Source organism: Microcebus murinus, chromosome 17, assembly GCF_040939455.1.
Source record: "Microcebus murinus isolate Inina chromosome 17, M.murinus_Inina_mat1.0, whole genome shotgun sequence".
Taxonomy (NCBI): Eukaryota; Metazoa; Chordata; class Mammalia; order Primates; family Cheirogaleidae; genus Microcebus; species Microcebus murinus.
Window position 1 is genome coordinate 21,893,021 of NC_134120.1, and position 17,822 is coordinate 21,910,842.

A 17,822-nucleotide genomic window follows, 5' to 3' on the forward strand; every position below is an offset into this window, starting at 1 on the left:
GTGAATAGTCTGGTTTAAATAGGATCTGGGTCTTGTCAAACCATACATGAATCCTCCTGTTGCCATTTTACTAGCTATATTACCTTAATGTCTCTGTGCCTCAGATTCTACATCTGTAAAACACAAATGCATTAGTACTTACACCTCATAAGGATGTTGTGAAGTTTAAATGAGTATATATGTAGCAGGTATTTAGAATAGCGCCTGAATTGAACACTCAGTAGGTATTAGCTATTGTATCATTTCCCCCCTTGATAAGGGTCTTGAAATTTGTTTATGGGGGCTTGGGGGGAAGTAGGTAAGAGATAATTCCTTTACTGTTGTGATTAGATGAGAGAAATGGGAATAGGAAGTGTTACACAAGGAAATGAAAAGATGAGCACAACTAGTACTCTACATGTGAGTTTAAGTCTAAAAATCCATTCCCAAGGGATCAAGTATTGTGGAGTGTGTGTTTATGTGTGTGCATGTGTATTAAGGTTTATAATAATACCAAGTTTTCAAAGTGTCCTACACACAGCAGCCTTTAAAAGCAAGGTCATAAAGCATTTTTTAGGCATAGGAAAACTTTACTAGGCAAATATAAGAACACACATCTCATTACAATTAACATATCATAAAAGAGAAAGAATAATTCACATAATTATGATGTTTTTAGACCTATTCTGGGAACCATCTGTAAGAGGTCAATCTGGTATAATATGCTTTACACAGGCATTCCCCTCAACCTAGTTTTCCTATAAGCAATTACCACAAGACTATTCATTCCATCATTTCACCTTAAACACAACGAGAAGCAAGGATTAGCTATGACTTGCAATGAGTAGCTTCCTTGAAGTTAATCATTAATGCTTGGGATGTTATCAAAGGAACACAAAAAGTATCAATTGCAAAAATACAGTTTTAATTTTAATTTTAAAGATCATTAGGCAAAATAGAACATCAGGCAGAAATTTTGTCAAATATTTAGCTAAAATAGGTCTCATTTATTTATTCCATGCATACATTTTACTCTTAATGGAAGAAGTTATATATGCACATGATATTTAAAATATACCTTATAATTAAAATGCACACTGACATGAGTGGATTCACAAAGTGAATATTATAATATATAAGCCCTGTTGAAACTGATTTGCACAGAAGTGATAGCAGTTGTGGTTCTGTGAAGATTACTAAATCAAAAGATGTTAGTGAACTGGCTACTGAGAATCTTTGGTGTAATTTGTCAAATTCAAAACCAAATCTGTAATGTTTACATCCAATACTTAAAATGAAGACTAGGGAATAAAAGAGATTTATATTACATTTGAATTATAAATGAGAACAAAATAAAAATCAAATGAACTGGTAAAAGGTACTAAAAAGGACCTAAGACTAATAAGAATAGGCGAAGAATTTTCATCTGAAATAATTTTTTAAAGTGTTTAAGATTCGGCTATATTTGCCTACACAAAGGCCTTCCTTTCTTCTGAGAGGGGTTTGAGCTCAGAGTCCAGGCTCTGCCACTCGCCAGGAGACATGGCAAGTGGTTCAACCTCTCTGTGCTTCTGTCCTTGTCCATAAAACAGGCACAGAAATGGAGGGCGATGATGAGAATTAAATATGTAAGATGCTTAGAACATCTGGCACAGAGTAGGTACTATTAATAAAATTTAGTTTGTCATTATTTGCCAACTGTATATACCAAATGTGTTGGTGATAATTCACTGACTATATAGGAATCAATGACTTGCTAGAACATACACTTAAAATTAGGAAAGCGAAAATACTTTTTCTAGAACATAAAAGAAAACCCTGAAAACTCAGGAATATATACACCCACAAATTTCTCTGTCTTAAAACTTAAAGTGTATTGAATGTAGGAATAACTTCCCAAATAGCAAAGTAGCAAGTAAATTTTTATTTGGAAGAAACAAGATTAAATAGCCATAGGAAAACAGTCAAGTTTGTTGGCAAAATACCATTTACAGACTTAAGATGTCTATTTTATGCAATTTAACTATGAACACATTTTCATATTTACTTTTCTCTTTGGGAGGCACAGTTTTCTTTGTCCAAGAAAGAAAAATAATTAATGTTTTAAAATCTAATCACTAGTTTATCTCAGAAACTCCTGGCAAGGCTTAAGGGAATTATGCAATAGATGTGTGGTTTAATTAGGCCCAACTGAATTTACTGAAGTTTGAATCAAAGCACTAAGTTTTTTCTCTGCTTACATTAAAAAAAAAAAAATCTTATTCTGATCTCAGAGGAGAAAGCTTTCTGTGGTCAAATTGTCTAAAATATTTTATATATGAAGTGTGTTACTTTAGCTCATCTATGGAGGTTTGCATTTTAACATTTAGATGCACAAAGTGCAAATCACAAATCAGGTGAGAATAAAGTAGACAGAAATATGTGCCTGCACCTGAACATGTGGGGTCTTATCTTGGATGGAAATATATTATCATCAAACATTCTTTATAATGGTTTAAAAATTTTTTTTAAATGAAACATTCTTTATAGTGGTTTTAGAAAAAAGATATTGATGCTATTTCATTCTTTAGGATTTTCCTATAAATGGAAGCCCAGTTAAGAGTTTTAGCTTTGAGATTTAATGTTGTCTAGCATTACATGTGCTCAACAGAGCTGATTCCATTCGGTGAATCCAACAGAACCCTAGAGTTTAAGAGTATGAAAAAAGTTATCCTTGAGGGATACTGAATGGGCTTGAGAAAAAGGCTACAAGAGCGTTTGGATGAAGTATTTCTTCTAGGGCAAGGCTTTCTCCACTCTTCCACTATCCCTTTTGGGTTTTCTGTTATCTGAGAGCAGCAAGGAATGCTCCACACTCCTTAATAATTATGTTTTGGCCTTAAATAATTACCAACTCTTTTGCAAGTGTATAAAATCTTATTTCTTTACAGGCTGATATTTAGAGAAAGAAAAGACAAAGGACAAGGTAAGTCATGTCATGTAAGAACTAGTAATAAAATAAATGTCTACTTGATAATCTTTTACAAACGAAAATTGGTTGCTAGGTTTTACTAAGTATGTTACAAATCTATAATTCAGAATTAAAGTTTTCTAGCTTTTATATATTTTCAGAAAAATCTGTTTAAATTTTTGTTCTTCTAAACATTCTGTAAAAACTAAACATAAAACTAGATGAAAACTATTTTGTGTAAGAACGTAATTTCTGTAGATGTTTTTCACATAAATTGAAGCGTATGATATGTAAGCACTAAACTTACACTGCACACAGCACACGCAGGGCCCTGGAGCAATGCCTAGTGTTCTCTGTGCCAGCAGCATAGGCACCGCCTGGGAGTGTGTCAGAAATGCAGAATCTCAGGCCCCACCGCAGCCCCCCTGCATCAGCATCTGAACCGGTTAGCTCTCCAGATGTTTCTGATGTCTGCTCTAAGGCAGTGATTGTGAGGGCAGAGGAAGTGTGTCAGAATCACCTGGGAACCTGCTGAGAAGATAGCTGTCAGGGGTTAGGGTGGCCTGGAAAGAGGGGGAGCAGAGGCATTTGCATTTTAAAGAAGCTTCACAGTGATTATAAGGCAACCTCCTGGTTAAGAATAAATCCTTTAGAAATATTTTAACCAAAATCTTGAACTAAAACTTTGCTCATTATTGTCAATAAGCCTGACCCTCCCTAGTTATCCACTTTGTTTCACACTACAGGTGGTGGTGGCAGATTAGAAAAACATGTATTCTCATCTTTTCCTAATAAATAATTACTGACACTCTACAGAATTTCTTCTCTATTTAAATGAAAGATTCTCTATTGCTGTTTTTCAAAATAATTATCTTCTTGCTAGGTAACAGTTCTATAGAAGGCCCAAATGTTTTAGTTTCTTTTCTAATTTGATACCATTCTGGCCTTCTTCCCCCACTCCTCAATGCTAATAGTTTCTAACCTGTAGCCTGAGCTTAAACAATTTTAATTTACAACTAATAATTGATACTTGTTAAAATATTGGTTGGCAAATAACAATGAGACTAGCTTTAAAAATATCTAAAATTTTTGTCCTATTTAACAGGCTATATTAACATTTAGCCTATTTTTTCCCTTAAAATATTTAATAATTTCCCTTAACAATTTCCATTACGATTGTACCAGATATACATAATAAGCAAACATCTTAGTAAAATTCAGCATATGTTCCTGCCTGCAATAAGCACTAAGCAAAAAACAAGATTGTAATTATCCTTCTTTTCTTAAACTAAAATCAAGATTTCACAAAAATACTTTTAGGCATGATTTTGTTTTGACAAAGGTAACATGAAAAACATAAAGCTTTCATCTTTAATTAAAAGAAACCAATGTGACCTAATTCCTTATTTTATGAAAAAGACTTCTGACTTTACTCCTCTAATGGATTAACCAACTGCATTTCCCATACTTCAAACGGCAATGCCACTTCAACCATTCTTAAAATATTACATTATGTTTAAAATTATTATGAATAAATATTTATAGGCAGGTTAAAAAATGAACAAAAAATTGAAGCCTCTTTTTCCCTACAGAGAACTATGTATCTATGAATAATTTGTTGCCACTGATACTATCTTAGAGCATTTAAAAGTTTTGCCCTCAAAGCAACCATAGTAGGCAGATACATAGCAATATTTCTCAAAATGCTTCTGGATTTTCCTTTAGAGCTCTCCAATATGTAAGCCACACAAGAAAACTGTTCTCATTAACCAATTATTACCCATTTTACTGGGGTTAAAAATGGAATTTCTTGGTCTGAACACTTACCTTATTCATCCCACTTAACTCTTAATTTTGGTAGTTTAAAAAAAATTAAATTCACCTTCAATGGAGAAAAAGAGTTGTCTCTACTAAAGATATTCAGAAAGATGTATCACAGGAACATTCCAAAATTATCTCAAGTAATAAAAAGCAACATTAGGCTAGGCACAGTGGCTCATGCCTGCAATCCTAGCACTTTTGGAGGCCTGGGCAGGAGGACTGCTTAAGGTCTGGAGTTCAAGACCAGCCTGAGCAAGACCAAGACCTCCACAAAAAAACCCAGAAAAATTAGCTGGGTGTGGTGGTGCACACCCGTACTCCCAGCTACTCCTACTTGGAAGGCTGATTCAGGAGGACTGCTTGAGCCCAGGAGTTTGAGGTTGCAGTGAGTTATTAATATGACATCACTTCATTCTAGCCAAGGTGACAAAGCGAGACCCTGTCTCAAAAAAAAATGAAAGAAAAAAGAGCATCACTGTTAGAATAAGTGTATAACCTCTCCAGTTAAATATGACTCATTTAAATGTGAAGCATGACTAATTTATTCTTAAAAAGTCATATGACATTAGTCATTATATATATATATATATATGTATGTATATATATGTATGTTTAAGTATCCTATACTCCCTCCTAAAATCACCTAAAAGTAATGAAAATATGTGTTTTTAGTTGGGCAATAACTGGAGCATAGCATAACTGGAGCAATTAAATTTAAGATATTACTTTTATTAAATAAAAGTTACACTATGATTTTTATGTACTGTTGAAAACAATGACTGTTTTATTTGTCTAAAGGCAGCAGTAGTTCCCACTACTCTCTCGTGTTACAGTTAAGCCTTGATTTAGTTCCAGAAAATAATAGGGTAAAATTTTCATATTTCCCTAGATCTATATTTCCCCGTCTACTATAAGGGAATTTTAGAACATGAAGGCAAAACAGATATAAAAGAACATTTTTAGATGACAATTTTTCCTTGGAATTTGGTTAAAATTTGGCTTCCTCTCAGAAATCTGTACTCACATCCATAAAAGTAAATTTCTATTTTAGTAGCCTTAAAAGAACTAGGTAAGAAAAGATTATTACCTATAACAGTAAAAAGCAAATACTTTGGCAAGTGTGAATAAGAGTACTATTAAGTAAAGACATTCACAAATACATTTTTTACGTCTCTTAGATGTGGTATAGCTTATAAATTAGAATTAAAGCATCATGGTTATTTGATTGAAGGGTACTGGTGGGCATTAACAACACATCTGTCCCCAAAAGATGTGTAGCTTCATGGGGAAAAGTCAGTCAAGCGAAGGGGTAGGGGAGAATAAAACACAGAAAACACCACAAATCTCAGAACATTATCTCTTTTTGTCTGAAAAAATGGGTTCCCTGAAGCATGGAAAAAACTTCACAGTGGGAGTGCTTCTATTCCACTAGCAGGGGAGGTCTTGATGCAGATTCTGGCCATTCATACACATCTGGCAGCAGAGAATCATATTCACTTCGCCATATTCTTTCTTTAACATATTTGGCTTTGTCTTCAGGTTCTGGGTATCGGAAAGCCATTTTATTAGCATACAGGTATTCTGTAACCTGAAAAATAAATAAGAGTACTGTATAGGCTCAGAGTATTAACCTATTAGAGAGACGAAGTACCATTATAACACAGAGATGAATTTAAAAGAATGACATTTTCCTTTTTCAAAATAAAAAAATATTACTTTGATTCATTTGAAATTTTTGGAAACTATGAAAAGTTTAAAGGATAAAATCAAATAAATTTAAATTCTATTATGTGTCAATCTAGTGCACACATTCAGGTAATCTGCCCAGCCCAGGTCATTGCCCCCAGCCCTGCTAAAAGGGTGGGCTTAGGGGGCCACATTGTGCAGGAGACTCTGCTTCCTAGTAGTCACAGCTGCCTTGACCAGGGTGAAAACCTAACCCAAGGTGAGCCAGATGATTTTGCTCTAGAATTTGGATTAAGAGATATAGAAATTATTATAAATCAGGTGCTGGACACCAGAACTATAAATTCAAGTAAAGTTAGGGCTAGAACCTATACATGTAAAACTTACCACCACCATCACTCAGTGCCAGGCATGTTCTAAATGTCTTACACAGATCTTTTTAGTCCTGAAGAACCTTAAAATGCTATTATCATTCTCATTTTACATATGAGGATGCCAAAGTATGAGGAATTAAAGTATTTGTCCAAGGTAGTTAAGTGAGAGCTATGTTTCAAACTCTCAAAGCATTCTGATTCCAGATACCAGACCCTAAACAGTTAAGCTAGGTTCCTCCCCACCTAGGGTGGCTTGAGTGGATATCTGATCTTGGCAACCAAGCCACACACCACAATTGGTGGTGAGGATAAGCCATTTAAACCTCATTTTTGATGTAAAATGAGGAACGTGAAAAGCTTCCATACAGGGTTGTACTGTGACTGTCATACAGTTATGTTCTCAAGTTATGGTTTTAACTTTGAAATATATGTAAGTGACACATGGTAGAGAAAATTCAAACAGTCATGCCTGTCTCCTCCTCCTCTAATTTCAAGTAGTGACCACTATTAAAGTTTTGTTTCAGACGCTTTCTAAAAGAAAAATTTAAGAATAAAATGGTGGTTAAAAAATAATCCATGGTCCCAAGAGCTCAACCTCAGTGTAATTTGTGATGAAAAATGTGTTCAATTGTTTTCTATTCTCTTATAGAAAAACATATTTTTACTAATGTTTTAATATCATTGACTTGAAAACAAAGTAGGCAAGGAATAGTCCTCAGTGACAAGCAAGAGCAATAAAGATATAAGAAGATTTAAAAACCCACGTGCCAAATAAACACCACACATGTCATTAGTACAGTTTGTTGACCAACTTTTTCTAAGTTTTTGTTATTAAACAGGAAAAACAGAAATGATATGAAAAGACAGGCAGGGATTTCTGCTTCCAGGGAGATAGAGTACACACACACTTTTCCCTATTCCTTCCATTAAATACAACTAAAATCCCCAGGACATTGTATATAAAAACAAACATACGACAACTCTAAAAGGAGATGTGTACCATGACAACTCAGTAATGCTGCAGACTCCCAAGTGTGTAGTAGGGAAGCCGCCCTTGGAGAGCTGAGTGTGTGTGGCTTGCTGGTGAGCAGCGTTAAAAGTAAATACATAAAATAAACAGCCAGGCATGGTGGCTCATGCCTGTAATCCCAGAACTTTGGGAGGCCAAGGCGGGAGGATCGCTTGAGGCCAGAAGTTTGAGACTTCAGTGAGCTATGATTGTGGCATTCCACTCTAGTCTGGGCAACAGAGTGAGACCTCATCTCAATCAATAAATTAATATATAAATACATAAATAAATAAATGAAGGAGAGAAGGCGGCAGACCAGACATACAAACTTCTTACCTGCAGCAGAGCATGGGAGGGAGAATGAGGCATTGGCTACCACACATGCAGGTCAGAAGTCAGCTAAAATTTTAAGGAACTGCCAAAGGTCAATGTGAGCTAGTGTTTTAGTTTGGCATAGTCACAAGCCTCAGACACAAAGGAAGGGGGAGTTTGCATTCACTGGCAATCTCTTTCCCACAGGCCTCCAATGGTACCCACAGAAAAAGATTAGGGGTGAGGTATGAGATCAGAGATAGCTTCCCCTGCATGCAGGCGTGGACTGGTAGCCAGAAGAGAAGCCATAGCAGCCCTACTCACAGGGCTGAGATGAGGAGATCAGGGGCTGAAGGCTGGGGAGAGGACAGACACAAAGCCTGCCTATTCTGGCCCTTTTCTCCTTTGTTTTCAAAAAGAAAAGCCTTATAACACTGCAGAAGCAGCAGAGGGGGAGGAGACACGAACTTGGGGCTGTGCTCCTATACTACTATTAATGACCTCATGTACTACCCTTTTATTTGGACATATTAGGGATCTCTTAACTGACTAACATATCTTCCAAAATCTATTCCACCTGAAATGTCATTGTATAAATTCTAATGTTGAACTCAATCATCCTAGTTTTAGTGTCTAAAATCTTCAATTGTCTTGCAGTAGTAAGGTAATCAGACTCCTTAGCCTGTCATTTGTACATTTTTACAAGCTTGGCTTTAATATAACTTTCAAATTTTCTCTTAAATAATTTTCCTACCTATACCTTAGCCTCTAGCTCAATTGGACTGGTGGTTGTTCCTTAAACACATCATCCTTTACCAATTTCCAATCTTTGCTTAAGTTATGAGCATCAAAACAATGCAACAATAAAATAGTCAAAGGGTACAATCTTATGATCATCTGTATACAAGCTGAATATATGGTTGATAAATTCCACATCTAATCCTGACGTTTTAAGAAAATCTTAGTAAACTAAGAATAGAAGCCTACTTCTTTTAAAAAGACAGAAAATACTTAATTTAATCAAAACTACCATCCCATTTAATATTTTTTTTTCATCCCATTTAATATTAAAATACAATGATGTTAGCTGGGCATGGTGGCACACACCTATAGTTCCAGCTACTTGGAAGACTGAAGCAGGAAGATTACGTGAGCCCAGGAGTTCAAGACCAGCCTGGGCAACATAACAAGACCTCAGCTCTATATTAAAAAAAAAAAAAAAAAAAAAAAAGAGAGAGATGCTGCCCCTATCAACCTAATTGCTTAAAAGTGTTGTGTTCTGCAGTTCCAGTTAATTTATAGTAAGATAGAGAAAAAGGAGCTATTATATATTTAAAAAGAAAAAAATTATTTGCAGATGACTCGACAATTCCAAAAGAATTGAGAAACTATGAAAAAAATTAAGCTTGTTCATAAAGAAACTGGTTATCAAGTAAATACATAAAATTAATACGTTTCCTAGATATTAGAAATGATCAGCAAGAAAATATATGGGAAAAAAACATTCATAGAATAACAAAAATTTTTAAATATTTATGAAAAGAAGTAAAAATGCCACATTCAGATGAAAAAAACAAAATTATACTGAAAGACTATTTTTAAAAAGACCTTAAGTGGAGAGAGATATTGATTGAGGAAGACTCAATATTGAAAGAGTTCATTTCACCAACCTAATTTATAAATGTTAACAATTTCATACAAAGTTACAGGTTTTTTTGAATTCTGAATTCAAAAAACTCATACAAAAAAATTTCCCAAAGAATATAAAGTTCAGAACAGGCAAGAAAATACTGAAAAAGTGTAACGATTGGAAATATAAAGTACCAATTTTTTTTTTTTTGAGACAGAGTCTTCCTCTAGCCCTGGGTAGAGTGCAATGGTATCATCATAGCTCACTGTGGCCTCAAACTCTTAGATTCAAGTGATTCTCCTGCCTGAGCCTCCTGAGTAGCTGGGACTACAGGTGTACACCACCACACCCAGCTAATATTTTCTATTTTTGGTAGAAACTGTGTCTCACTCTTGCTCAGCTGGTCTTGAACTCCTGAGCTCCAGGGATCCTCCCTCACCTTGGCTTCCCAGAGTACTAGGTTTACAGGTGTGAGTCACTGTGCCCAGCCAGTATTGAATGTTAATATACGTTATACACACTATGATAACTAAAACAGTGCCAAATAGTAAACAAAAATGTTAGGGAACAGACATGCCAGGAAAAGATTCAACTCCCAATCAACTGGAAACAATAGATCATTAGTCAATAAATGGTGCTGGTGCAATTGGTTAAAAATGTTCCCTGTCTCACAATATGCCTTAAAATAAATCTCAAAAGGATTAAAAAGTTTTATATTATTAGAAAATCCAAGTAGATATTTATGATTTTTGCAGTGACAGAAGGCATTAATATTCATAAAAGCTGAGGAAAGAATCTACAAAATAAAGAAAATAGATAATTCTGTAAAAAACTTTTAAAAAAAATGGCACGTCAAACAATTTCATAAAGTTAAACATATGACAAATCGGAAAATATCTGCAACATATCAACAGGAGGATCACTATATTTAATATATAAAAAGCTCTTACAAACCAATACTAGAAAGTGGAGAGACAAATATCCCAATATAAAAATGAGCAAAGGTCATGAAATAGGGAGTTCACAGAAGAAATACAATTGCTGAATAAACACAAAATAATTCTTCAATCTCACTAGTAAAATAAGTGCTTTAAATAAAAATGAGATACAATTTTCACCTATTAAATAGGCGAGATTAAAAAATAATTCTATGTATGGGCAAAAGTGTGGGAAAAGATACACTCATATCTAATGGCTGCATGTAAATCAGTACTTTTTTCTCAGGAGATAGGTGGCAATATGTATCAGATGCCTTAAGCATCTTAAAACCTTTTGTTCTTATGATTAGAATTTATCTCAAAGAAAAAATATCGCAAATGCACATAAAGATTTATCTATGAGGATGTTTACTACAGCATTATTTCTGACAATAAGAAACTAAAAATTTAAATGCCCCAAAACACAGAAATGATGAAACTATGATATAGTAACAAAGAGAACACCATGCAACATTAATGATCACACATGACAATAATTATTGACTTACCAGGAAAAGGCTTACAGTATATTGAATGGAAAAAGTATAGTGAGAAATCAATTATAAAAACAGGTGCAAGTGACTATGTCTATATGTATCTACCTATATATATACTTTTTTTTTTTTTGAGATAGAGTCTCACTCATGCCTAGAGTGCTGTGACGTCAGTCTAGCTCACAGCAATCTCAAACTCCTGGGCTCAAGCAATCCTTCTGCCTCAGTCTCCCTAGTAGCTGGGACTACAGGCATGCGCCACCATGCCTGGCTAATTTTTTCTATATATTTTTAGTTGTCCAGCTAATTTCTTTCTATTTTTAGTAGAGATGGGGTCTTGCTCTTGCTCAGGCTGGTTTCGAACTCTTTTTTTTTTTTTTGGTTTCGAACTCTTGACCTTAAGCTATCCTCCCGCCCTGGCCTTCCAGAGAGCTAGGATTATAGGCGTGAGCCACTGCGCCCAGCCTATATATTTATTAATATAAAAATATAAGACTAGAAGCCAACAAACCCAAAATAATAATGTGTATTATATTCTGGTAGTAAGAATACGGGTGACCTAAAATTTCCTCTTGGAACCCTTCTAAATGTTTCAAATTTATCTAATGAACTTGTGTTTCTAATATAACAAAATGTCATTAAGACTTATGTGAAGAAGTATAGATTACTTACTTTAATAGCAATGTTAATAGACACTTCCTGAATATTAGCAAGTGGTGGGTAAAGTCTCCCTTGAGCTAGCTCCTTCTCCGTCAATTGGCTTGTCAGTGCCTTTAAGAGAAAAACAGCATAAGGACCTAGTAAAATGGAAAAAGCACTGGGGAAACAGAATGATACAGGTAATATAATTCTCCTTTCTGGCAGGAATATACTTAAACCATAGCAGAATTAAAACTTTTCACTAGTAAGCAATAAAGAAATAACCAGAGTTAAAGATTTATTGATATATTCTACTTTATACATAACAGGGCTCAGCATAATTACAACAGCTACTATGAAAATAGTGAAGTCTAGAACTCCAACTGGCCAGCTCTCTAAATAATACCAGTACTTGTCCATTAAAAATATGCAAGGAGTTATATTTTATCTATGCTGTCATAATATGTTCATATATATATATATATAATGTAAGTATAATCTAAGTGTTTTAATACAAAAGGCTTCATAGTTTACATGATTAAAAAAATTAATTTACGCAAAAGGAGATAGGTAAATCATAAAGTAATTTATGAGTAACTTCCTTTTCTTTAATAAGGTAGAGTTAACCCTCTCTTTCTTTCTTTTTTTTTTTTGTAAAGAGACAGCATCTCACTATGTGGCCCAGGCTGCACTCAAAGAGATTCTCTTGCCTCAGCCTCCTAAGTAGCTGAGACTATAGGCACACACTACCACACCTGGCTTTCTCTCTGCTTTTAAGATCCATTTATCTTTAAAATTCATCCTTTATAAAATAAAGAACATTTAAAATGTTTACCTTTGCAGCTTCTAGGAAAACATTGTCACTTATGTGCCGGGTGTGACAGAGAATAACAGCTAAAGCCACACCTAGAATACATTTTTAAGTAGTTTACTTAGTAAGGTCATTTTTCAAATTATGCAAAGAGCCAAATTCCTAATGCAAGCAAATAAATGGCAACCCATCCCCCATCCCAAACAGCTTCTCCCAAAGCAGAAAGCAGCCAAGAGAAAACAGAAAATCAAATAAAATGATCTTTGTTATAATTCTTATTTTCTAAAGAAATAGTTTTAGAAATATCAAATGGCTTTTCTCAGCTGTTGCCCAGGCTGGAGTGCAATGGGGTAATCATAGCTCACTGCAGCATCGAACTCCTGGGCTCAAGTGATCCTCCTGCTTCAGCCTGCCAAGTAGCTACCGATATGCACCATCATGCCTGGCTAATTGTTTTTATTTTTTGTAGAGGTGGGGTCTCACTATGTTGCCCAGGCTGGTCTCCTGGACTCAAGTGATACTCCTGCCTTGGCCTCCGAAAGTGCTAGGATTACAGGTGTTAGCCACTGTACCTGGCGAGGACCTTTGTTTTTGTTTGTAATGTTATACAATTTCATAATGCTATGCGCCTTGATGTGTGTTATTTTCACCTACCATGTTTAGCATGCAGTGGGTAGGCTCTTCCTATCTGAAAATTGAGTCTTTCAGTTTTGGGAAATATTCATGAAGTCTCTGATAATTTCCTTCCCTCCGATTTTCAGTTCTTACTTGCTGAAATTTCTATTTTCTGATATTGTACCTCCTGGACTAGCTCTCAAATTTTCTTCTTTATTTTCCATCTCCTATCCTTTGATCTATTTTTAGGTGACTTCCTCAACCTTTTCTTCTAACCTTTCTGCTACCAAACTTTTCTTTTTCAAGATCTCATTTTATATTCTGATTTTTTTAAAAGTAAAATTCTGTCTTGTTTTCAGAATATAATATTTTGTCTCTATGAGAACATTGATACTTTTTTTTACTTTCCTTCTTTTCCCATAATCCTTGTTTTTTCTCCAAGATGCCTTTTTTTTCTGTTTGTCTACTTTGGTCTCTCATGAAAATCTTTTCATATAAAGGTTAGGAACTAAAAAGAGATTGGTAACTATAAGCATGAGGGTAGGGCTTACTCACTTTGAGCAGCCCTGTTGCGTGACCTGGTTTTTAATCTATTTTCTGGCACCTCTGTCCTCAACTATGTCTGGTGTCTCTCAGGCTAGAAATTGTTTTACTCTATTCAAAAGAATATCCCAACTATCTCTGGCAACAATAGGGAAGGGTAGTTATCAGATTACCCTGGGCTGAGAAGAAATTCACATGGTCAACAGCTTCTTCATTTTAATCCAGCCTCCAGATATTTTTTTTTTAGTGCAGCATTTAATTGGTATACATTTAATCTAGTTATTTAAATGTGTGGGGCTAAATCTACTGTCTTCTTATATTTGTCTTGCTTATTGTAAGTTCCTTTTCCTCTTCTTTCTTGCCTTTTGGATTTTTACAATTTCATTTCACCCCTTAATATTACCTTACCATAAATAAGAAGTTTTTCTAGTATTCTACTGGTTACTCAAAAATTTATAATATACATCCTTATCGAACTTTCACATTTTTAATTTTCCTTCCTGCCAAGGTAAGTCCCTCATAACAGCTTAACTGATAAACAATTATAATATTATTGCTGTGCATTTTAATTTTGTCTCTACTTATTTTTCAAAATCCCATGTTATTTTTGTTTCGCTCTACATTAAAGTTTCATTTTGTTATACCCATCCATATATTCACAACTTTCTTTGCTCTTCATTCCTTCTTACATCTTTGAGCTTATATCTGGAATTATCTTCTTTTTGCCTAAGGAACAAAATTTCCTTTCCTTTAAATCAGGTCTGCAGATGGTGAATCCTGTTTTTTGTTTTTCTGAAAATATCTTCCTTATATATGTTCACTGTATAATGAATTCTAGGTTGGTAAATATTTCCTAAAAGCAATTTAAATAGATCATTCCACTGCCTTTGGGTATTTTATGGCTGTTGAAGAGTCAGTCTAACATTTGCTCCTTTGAAGGAACATTTTGCTATGGCTGCTTTCATATTCTTTTCTTTGTTGTCGTTCTGAAGCCTCATGATGATGTTCCTAGATGTGGATTTTTTTTTATTTATCCTACATGTGTCTTAATGAACTTTCTAAAATTTTAAAAGTTTTTTTGTAGAGATGATGTCTCACTATGTTGCCCTGGCTGGTCTTGAAATCCTGGACTCAAGCTATCCTCCCACTTCAGCCTCCCAAAGTGCTAGGATTACAGGTGTGAGTCACCATGCCTGGCTCAGTAAAATTCTTGAATATTGATTGTCTTTCATCAGTTCTAAGAAATTCTCAGCCATGAGGCCTGCAAATGTTGCCTCTACTTCATTCTCATTTTCTTCTAGGACTTCAATTAAAGATATATCAATTAAAGGTATACCTCTTACCAGTTTTTTTATTTTCCTTTTTTAAATCTGTTTCATTTTGGATTATTTCTTTTGAGATATCATCTAGTTGATGAATTCTCTTTGGTCTAATCTGCTCTAAGCCTCATTCACTCAGTTCTTATAGATTATTGTGTTTTTCAATTCTAGAATTTACTGATACCTGCCTGAAGTTTTCAAGCTTGGCTTTTATCTCTACAGACATAATCAGCATATTTGTTTCATAGCACTTGTCTTGTATCTAGAGTGTCAGCATGTTGTTTTTGTGTCTGCTGTTTAGCCCTGTGTTGTCACATCTCTTTATGTACCTCATTATCTTTTATTTTTTTACTGAGGTTGTATTTAAAAATTTATTTAAAAAAATAATTTGTGGACTAAGATAATGCTATCTTACTTCAGAAGAGATTGTTGTTTGCTTCTGCTGGGCACTTGTGGGCGCTGGTAGTCCAGAACAAAGGTTTGAGGTTTTCTAAATCACCCATTGCTGCTGCAAACTATACCCCCAGGGTACAGTCCTTTAGGGTTTCAGTTCAGAGTGGGAGGCAGTTCAATAGAACACTATCCTTGGCAGGTGCCAGACTTGGACAAGGTGCACATGAAACCACAGCAATACCTCTCAGCCACTTTCTTCTTGGTCACTGCTACTAATGTAAAACTGGCTTTGAATACTGGCTCATCTTTCTGAGTGCTAGTTCCCGCCCTAATCTTGATCCAGAATTCCTCAATATTTTATTAAGAGTCAATATCTTACTAGCTTTTTGACCCTTATAAGTATTTTTGTTGCTATTTCATGCAGTTGTTATATGCTGAACTAGGTCATTTAAACATTATTACAGCCTTCTTTTTAGTTGCTTTATCAACATATTGAGGCAATCCTCCTGATTTTAGGATTTTTTTTTTTTTTTTTTGAGACAGAGTCTTGCTCTGTCACCCTGGCTAGAGTACAGTGGCATCATCATAGCTCAATGCAACCTCAAGTTCCTGGGCTCAAGTGATCCTCCTGTCTCAGCCTCCGAAGTAGTTGGGACTATAGGCATACAACACCATGCCTGGCTAATTTTTCTATTTTTTTGTAGAGATGGGGTCTTGCTCTTGCTCAGGCTGGTCTCGAACTCCTGACCTCAAACAATCCTCCTGCCTCGGCCTCTCAAAGTGCTAGGATTATAGGTGTGAAGCACCGCGCCCAGCCAAGGATCATTTTTACCTCTATTACCAGGTTATTTTTTATGTCTATATTTATAGTGCTCATAACTGTTATTAATAAAGTTAGGACTTTAAAGTATTATATAAAAGTAATCAACTTCTAAATTCTTTAGTAGTCAAACATGATATAAAAAATAGCTTTGTTAAAACCAGCAGAAAAGTATTCCTTTTCATGCCCTCATGCCTTTACACCATAAAAATATTACTGAATAAAACAGATTGATTTTGACCATTATCAAGTTCTAGAAAGAGATTTATCAATGATGGGGCTGTTTCTATTATAGATGCTAGGTCTCAAGAAACAACAACTTCATGAGGGAAAAAGGAGGACAGTAATATACAAAAGCAATAGGATGCTTCACAGTCTAAATAATACTTTCTCTACTTTGACAACAGTTACCACATGCTTGCCTGAGGCCAGCCTATGGAAGCTATCAGTCTACTTGTCACATCTTAATTGGAGCCTGCTGTCAGCTATTCAGGGAAAGGCCCACAAGAAGAAAAAAGAAATAAGTTCGAAGGAAATTCATACCAAATCCCTATTTTACTCAACAAAGTCTTTCCTTAAAATAAATGGACAACTGGGGATCACCAGAAATGTGTGGGAAAAAACAGCACAAAGATTTAAAAGATTTAAAAGAATTTAAAAGAATCCTAATAATTCTCCAGAGATAGTTGAAAGAATACTACCATTCCCTTTTTAAAAAGCAGCTATTTAAAAAAGCAGTTCTAGAATTAAAAAAAAGGTACTGGGAATAAAAAATAAGTTGCTGAACTGACTGAATTAATGACAAATGATATTAAGCATTTAAGTTAATTCCCCAGATGGTGCATACCACACCCATTAGGTGTGAATATACTCATCCCCTCCTCTCCCTTCTACCTGCCCAACACCCAATGAATATTACTACCATATGTGCACATAAGTGTTGATCAATTAATACCAATTTGCTGGTGAGTACATGTGGTGCTTGTTTTTCCATTCTTGTGATACTTCATTTAGTAAAATGAGCTCCAGCTTCATCCAGGATAATACAAGATCACCATTGTTTTTTGTAGCTGAATAGTACTCCATGGTACACATATACCAATTTTATTCATCCACTAATGTATTGATGGGCACTTGGGTTAAAAATAGGAATACTTTTTAATTTTTTAGAGATACATACTGAAGTAGTTGTGAATGAAATTATATAATGTCTCTCATCTGCTTTAAAATAACTCATGAAGGTGGGGAGGTGGGAGGGACTATAGATTAAGTAAGACTGGCTGCATGGTGATAATTGCTAAAAAGTGGGAGACTGAAACATACGACTGAATTCAATTATTCTCTCTAGTTCTGTATATGTTTGATATACATATATTTGAAATACATATTATTGTCCATAATAAAAAGAAAAAAAAAAGACTTGAACCAAAAACACAAAAAAATCCCAGTA

General features: G+C 34.8%; 1 protein-coding gene and 1 non-coding gene across 2 annotated transcripts in view; one reads left to right on the forward strand and one right to left on the reverse strand.

Moving 5' to 3' along the window:
* Positions 1–1,890: 1,890 nt before the first annotated feature.
* ME2 (malic enzyme 2) overlaps positions 1,891–17,822 on the reverse strand; it is a 61,077-nt gene continuing 45,145 nt past the window's right edge. The window contains exons 14-16 of the mRNA XM_075993862.1: positions 12,707–12,777; positions 11,905–12,003; positions 1,891–6,338 (exon numbers count right to left, since the gene is read on the reverse strand). Of these exons, the coding sequence (XP_075849977.1) occupies positions 6,171–6,338; positions 11,905–12,003; positions 12,707–12,777 (338 nt within the window). The 3' untranslated portion in view covers positions 1,891–6,170. The remainder of the gene's footprint in view (positions 6,339–11,904; positions 12,004–12,706; positions 12,778–17,822) is intronic.
* On the forward strand, positions 7,804–7,883 carry LOC142861784 (small nucleolar RNA SNORD55/SNORD39). Its single transcript, XR_012912934.1, has one exon. It is a non-coding gene; the product is annotated as a small nucleolar RNA SNORD55/SNORD39 (small nucleolar RNA).